At 44.2% G+C, this 6,377-nt stretch overlaps 1 protein-coding gene across 1 annotated transcript in view; it reads right to left on the bottom strand.

Moving 5' to 3' along the window:
- Positions 1–5,066, bottom strand: part of myo10l3 (myosin X, like 3) — a gene marked incomplete at its 5' end in the record, with an annotated part of 54,111 nt that extends 49,045 nt beyond the window's left edge. The window contains 1 exon segment of the mRNA XM_076264101.1: positions 4,948–5,066. Within this exon segment, the coding sequence (XP_076120216.1) occupies positions 4,948–5,066 (119 nt within the window).
- Between the last annotated feature and the right edge of the window lie 1,311 nt (positions 5,067–6,377).

The following is a 6,377-nucleotide window of genomic DNA, read 5'->3' as shown; positions in this document are numbered from 1 at the left end:
GCAAGTGAAATTCCACAACACAGGAGTACAATAACCTGCAGCTCTACCATCCATCATGCCCAGTCATGTTGGAGTCAAACAGAAAAGCCAGTCAGTCACACACCCCCACACACGCCTGCGCACACACACACACACACACACACATGCTCACTGACACACGCAAGCAGACACACACACACACACACACACACGCACACACACTCACACTCACACTCACACACACATACTGTACAGACACACGTGTGTGTGTGTGAAAGGAGCAAAGAGAGAGTGAAAGAAACAGAGAAAAGGGGTGAAACAGAGAGAAAAGGGGAGAGAGAGAGAGAGACAGAGAGAGAAAGCAACTTGACTGAGAATAATGAACTCCATTAAGTGGGACTCTAACTGATAGCTCATTGTCTTAAAGCATGAAAAGCCCTCTTGTGCACCTCACAAGTGTGTGTGTGTGTGTTTGTATGTGTGTGTGTGTGTGTGTGTGTGAGAGAGAGAGAGTGTTACAGAGAGTCGGAGTGTGTGTGACACACAGCCCATCATGACCTTTTGACACCTGTCGTGGGCATAGGGGTTGCTAACGCCAACGGCCAGACGCAGAGAGAACAGCGTGACTCCAGAGGGGGTCAGTTTGGCCTCTCACTCTCACAAGGACTAGCCTCCCTTTCTGACTCAATGTGTGTAATAGTGTGTGTGTGTGTGTGTGTGTTCTCTCCCATTCTTTATCAGTGTGTGTGTGTGTGTGTGTGTTCTCTCCCATTCTTTATCAGTGTGTGTGTGTGTGTGTGTTCTCTCCCATTCTTTATCAGTGTGTGTGTGTGTGTGTGTGTTCTCTCCCATTCTTTATCAGTGTGTGTGGCTCTCAGTGTATTATGGGGGTTCACAGTTAGAGCAGTACATTGAATCTGACTTGGTACCATGGTACATTATGTGTGTGCAGACTGATCTAGTGGTTGTGTATGTGTGTGTGTGTGTGTGTGTGTGTGTGTGTGTGTGTGTGTGTGTATGTATGTGTGTGTGTGTGTGTGTGTGTGTGTGTGTGTGTGTGTGTGTGTGTGTATGTGTGTGTGTGTGTGTGTGTGTGTGTGTGTGTGTGTGTGTGTGTTTGAGCACTGAGCATTTGACCCTCCAATGCTTATGCTTTGGATCTTGCTCATGGTATTAAATTAGCAAACAGATGTTGCCTGGCAACTAAATTAGCTTTAGTTAGAACCCAGACTTTGCTATTTGCCCACCATTTAATACTGTGTCTGCTCTGCGGCAGGCTGGCCAGGCATCCACTGGAGTGGCGCTGTGTGCAACGTTGCCCCTGCTGGAGCAGACAGGGAAGTGCATGTGTCTGTGAGCTGCATTGTCTCTGGGTGACCACAGATGACTATCGCTCAGATTTATGAGGGTAACACACACACACACGCACACACACACACACGCACAGGACACACACACACACACACACACACACAGGACACACATGGGGACAAAAGACGGGAAACACAGCAAAGTCACGCAAAGAACACACATACACACACACTAACACACACACGCGCGCACACACACACACACACACACACACACACACACACACACACACACACATACGCATACACATACACATACACATACACATACACACACACACACACACACACACACACACACACACACACACACACACACACACACATTCACACACACTCTCTCACACACACACACACACAGTCACTTCTTTCAGGTTAAAAGTGCAGACTGAGCTGTCACAATTGAGGTCTTTGGGCATGTGCAGGAGGATTTGAGCTGTTGGCTATGTTCAAAGAGTATTTGGGTGAGTCTGTTTGGACATGTTTGTGAGGACCAGGGTGTGTGTGTGAGTGTTTGAGGGTGCTTTGAAAGTCATGCGTGTTTGATGTGTATGTGTGTGTGTGTGTGTGTGTGTGTGTGTGTGTGTGTGTTACAACCACCTGTGCCCCCTTCAGGCCTGGCATGGCCAGTGCATGGGCAATGCGAGCCTAACAGGTCTAATTAGCTAATCACGCACACGTGGTAAAGGTGTGTGGGTATTTAAGGGGGTTGTTCTCTCTCTTGATTGGGGCACTTTTCTGTTAGTCACATTCTGTTGCAGGCACCTCTGGGTTATCTCTCTCCCACTGGCACCGTCTTTCTATCTTGGAACATCATACTGACTTTGGCATACACGCACCCACATGAACACACTTGCATACATGCTTCTACTATCTTTTGGTAATGATAATTTATTGCTTTTGGTTAAATTTTGGTTAATGGTTAAAATGATCTCTGTTGTCCCGACTCCCTCTTTATGGCGGCTTAGAGCCGGGTCGTAACAGTGTGTGTGTGTGTGTGTGTGTGTGTGTGTGTGTGTGTGTGTGTGTGTGTGTGTGTATTAGGATACCAGGGTGTTCATATATATGTGTTAGGGGTGTAAAGATTAACCGATACGTATGGGTATCCGTTTTTAACGTGTAAGATACGGCTACATCGATACGTAAAGCCCCGTATTGGAATAAAACTGAAATGAACCGGTCGTTATATCGATTTACATGTTACGAATCGGTCCATATGTGTTGTGCATGCATTACTTGAAAAGAACTAGCTCCAGTAATGTATGAACAGTGAAGGTAACGATCTCTTAAACATGTGAAAAATGTGACCTTGAAGAAGTGAAAATTGAACAATATGAACTATGAATATTGAACAACTGAAGCTACATCTATAAGTGTGAACATGCTTAACAAGATATGGGAACAAAACATGGGAACTAAACGTGCATTACGAATATAATCAGTGGGAGCCCGGTGCTTGTTTCCCTACAACAAGAAGGTTCCATCTGGGGGTGATGGAAGACAGTGACACCCTCAGTGTGTTTGAAATGTCCAGTCGATTGAGCAATTTGGTCTTAGTTGCAGTCATTGCCGAAAACACGGCCTCGCATAGATACGTGGTGGAAAATGGTAGCAACGTTTTCAGCGCTTTTACGGCTATCTCGGGATATTCTGCTTTGGTTTTGATCCAAAAACCCGCCAGAGAGGTTTCCTTATACACACTCTTAAGACAACAGTCATTTGCAATTTCGATCAACTGCTCTTCCTCCTGCGCTGACAAGTTAGGACTATTCGGGATATTGACAAATGGGTTGCGGACCCACTCATTGGTTTGCCGTGGATCTTTGGAGGATGGAAAGTAACGCTCAAACTCATTTGAAACCGCAACAAGGTGATCGCGCACCAGCTACGAGAAAAAGGGCCCTGCCTCAGTCTCACCCCCACTACTGTTTGGAACATATCAAATACACCCCGGTCCAAATCAAGCTTGGCTTTAAATGCAGCGACTTTATCTGCCAGTTTAAAGACAGTAGTCATTCTCCCCTGGAGTGACAGGTTGAGGTCATTAAGCAACCCGAATATGTCACACAGGTAAGCGAGTTTTGACACCCAATCCTCTTCACTAAAATGTGCAGCTAACGGTGACTTTTTTTCTGTAAGAAATCTCTGCAGCGGCTCTCGCAACTCAAACACTCTGGCCAGTGACCTGCTAAAGACGCTTGTTTTTTGTTGCTCATTCTAGCAGTTTAGCTAACTTCGTGTGACACTACCGTTCGCCAAGAAGGTGAAGTGAGCTGACCTGAGGCTGCGCAGCGCTGAAGGCAATTAGGGGTTTGCACGGCGTGTCATCAGATCTGGACATCGCCATATTGGAGATACTCGCCTCATTAGTAAGCATTAGGCACTGAAGTAAATCCCTAACATCGTCAAGGAAAATGGTTAATTATTGCCGTGTTTTAGGTTGTACCAATAGGTTAGACTGAGAAAAACATCTGGTGTAGGTATCGACTTCCAAAAGTTATTAAAAAACCAGGGAGAAGGGACAATAATGCCAGAAGTTATCAGAGGAAGAGGGGCGCTTGTGGTTGAACTTGGTACTTCGTCTCCCTCACCCAACTCATATGGATCTACGCTGCCAATAATCCGTAATTTCTCGAAATATCACGCCTTTTCTTGTGGTCCAAGTCCTGCCCTATATGCCTTTGCATCTTAGACGCATTTTGATGAGCTTTTCTGTTGTTTAGACACGGCTACAACCACATAATACTCCATTGTACTTCATTAACTGAGTATTGCCAATATGGCCGCGCGTGCTGGGTTACCATAGTTACCGGCCAGAACGTGACGTCGGTGCAAACCCCTAATATGTAAAAGTGTTGAAGGCGGAACAGACAGACGTAAGAAAATAGCAAAATGCAAACATGCGTGCAATCAAACAACTGCATATAGGCCTATGCCATGTAAAAATGTGATATTATTGCGAATTAAATTTAATTTAGTTTGCATGCATTTTTTTTTTAAACTCATGTCGTACCGGGCCGCGGCCCGGTGGTTGGGGACCGCTGGGCTAGGCTATATGAGAAAAGGCCAAGATTGTCTTAAGCACTGTTTTATTTTATTTCGGTATTGTCTTACCTCAACAATAGGCTACAGCTCCTTGAAAACAACCAGATATAACTCTATAAAATCTATAAAGTCTATAAAAATGTATTTTTATGTTATATTTGGCTGCTGTGTTTGACTGAAATGTAGACTATTCTTTTTTCATTTCAATACAGTATACAAACCTCAGTTTAGATAATCATATTCACACATTTGTTTTTGCCTAATTGACATGACCATGATAATTGATAATATAAAATGAATGTGCACCTTAAGCAAATGATAAAAAATATTTCAAAATGCTTTCCATTCTTCAACTGCATCGAATTGCATCGCATCGAATCGTACTGAATCGTTTTTTATGAACATGTATCTTTTCTTGTATCGAATCGTGTCCATGTATCTAGATGTGAATTGTATCGTCTTTTACATGAGAGATTCACACCCCTAATATGTGTGTGTGTGTATGTACGTGAGAGTGTGTGTTTGTGTGTGTGTGTGTGTGTGTGTGTCTCACCTGCTCGATGGTGAGTGGGGAGCAGATCTCTTCTCCTCTTAGGATCATGGAGCGCTGGGTTAGCACCTCCGACAGCTGGAATGAGTCCAGACCCAGCAGGTCACTCACGTTATTGACCACTGCAACACACACACACACACACACACACACACACACACACACACACACACACACACACAAGTTACATGTCAGTAAGTACGGATAGCACACAGGGCTTAAAGCAGAGAAAATGTCTGTGCCTGAAATTCATCAAGATGCCATGTAGGCCTGTAGGCATATTGCCCCTGTTCAATTCTCAAACCGCCCAGCCCAGCCCAGCCCATGCCTGTAGCACATATTCAAACAGAGGAAGGCACGGTGTGTGATTTTCCTAGAAAGAATCAACTTCCAAGAAAGCAAATGCACGCTCAAACACACACACACACACACACACTTGCCATGCCATGTGTATGTGTATGAGTGTATATGTGTGTGTGTGTGTGTGTGTATATGTGTGTGTGTTTGTGTATATGTGTGTGTGTGTGTGTGTGTGTGTGTGTGTGTGTGTGTGTGTGTGTGTGTGTGTATGTGTGTATCAAGGCCGTAGTCATGATGTCAACATTGGGGGGGACCAAATCTGTGGTGGGGTCTGAGGGCCATGCAAAAAATATTATAAAAAATCACAAACAAGTTGTTAAGACGTTTTTTCCAACTTGTGTGCCGTCGCCACATTTGATTCCTACGTTTTGCCTGCATGGATGCGCGATCGAGTGCGCATCTAAATAATATGCAAGATGCAACAACCATTTCTAAGAGGCCTATAAACAGGGTAATTCCTGGCATTAGTACTAGCATATGAATGCATTATTTATGTTGTAAGACATGTGAAAGAAATGAATGGCACGGGCTTGCACAAATTCATCATTTAAAATAAAACTTTTCACTTTCGCTATCATTGCGAGAATAGGTTACAATATGGACAATGTTTCAAAGTTCCCTTTGAGTCTGATCGGCTCCAAACATGTATGGGATTTCCTTAGCCTGTGCTGCACCTTTCCAAAAAGTTTTGTGAGAATTGTGTTGCCAGCCCTACCTCACCGCAGTAGGGTCAGAGAGGGTTAAAGCGGAGCTAGTACAGTAATCAAGGATCTTTGGTAGGCTGCAGTAAATGGAAGCTTTTGATAGCTTTTGATTTATTTTTCTATGTCCGTATATTGGGGGGGACATTTTGGTCATATTTGAATATTGGGGGGGACACGTCCCCCTCAATGTCTATGGTGACTACGGCCCTGGTGTGTATATATGTGTGTTTGTATATATCTGTGTGTGTGTGTGTGTGTGTGTGTGTGTGTGTGTGTGTATATATATATGTGTGTATATATGTGTGTGTGTGTGTGTGTGTGTGTGTATATGTGCGTGTGTGTACAGTATGTGCGTGTATGTGTGTGTGT

Source organism: Alosa pseudoharengus, unplaced genomic scaffold, assembly GCF_046254945.1.
Source record: "Alosa pseudoharengus isolate Yale_2024_CS ecotype anadromous, Long Island Sound unplaced genomic scaffold, YU_APseudo_1.1 YU_APseudo_1.1_scf_3, whole genome shotgun sequence".
Lineage (NCBI taxonomy): Eukaryota > Metazoa > Chordata > Actinopteri > Clupeiformes > Clupeidae > Alosa > Alosa pseudoharengus.
This window is presented reverse-complemented; position numbering and strand designations above follow the sequence as displayed.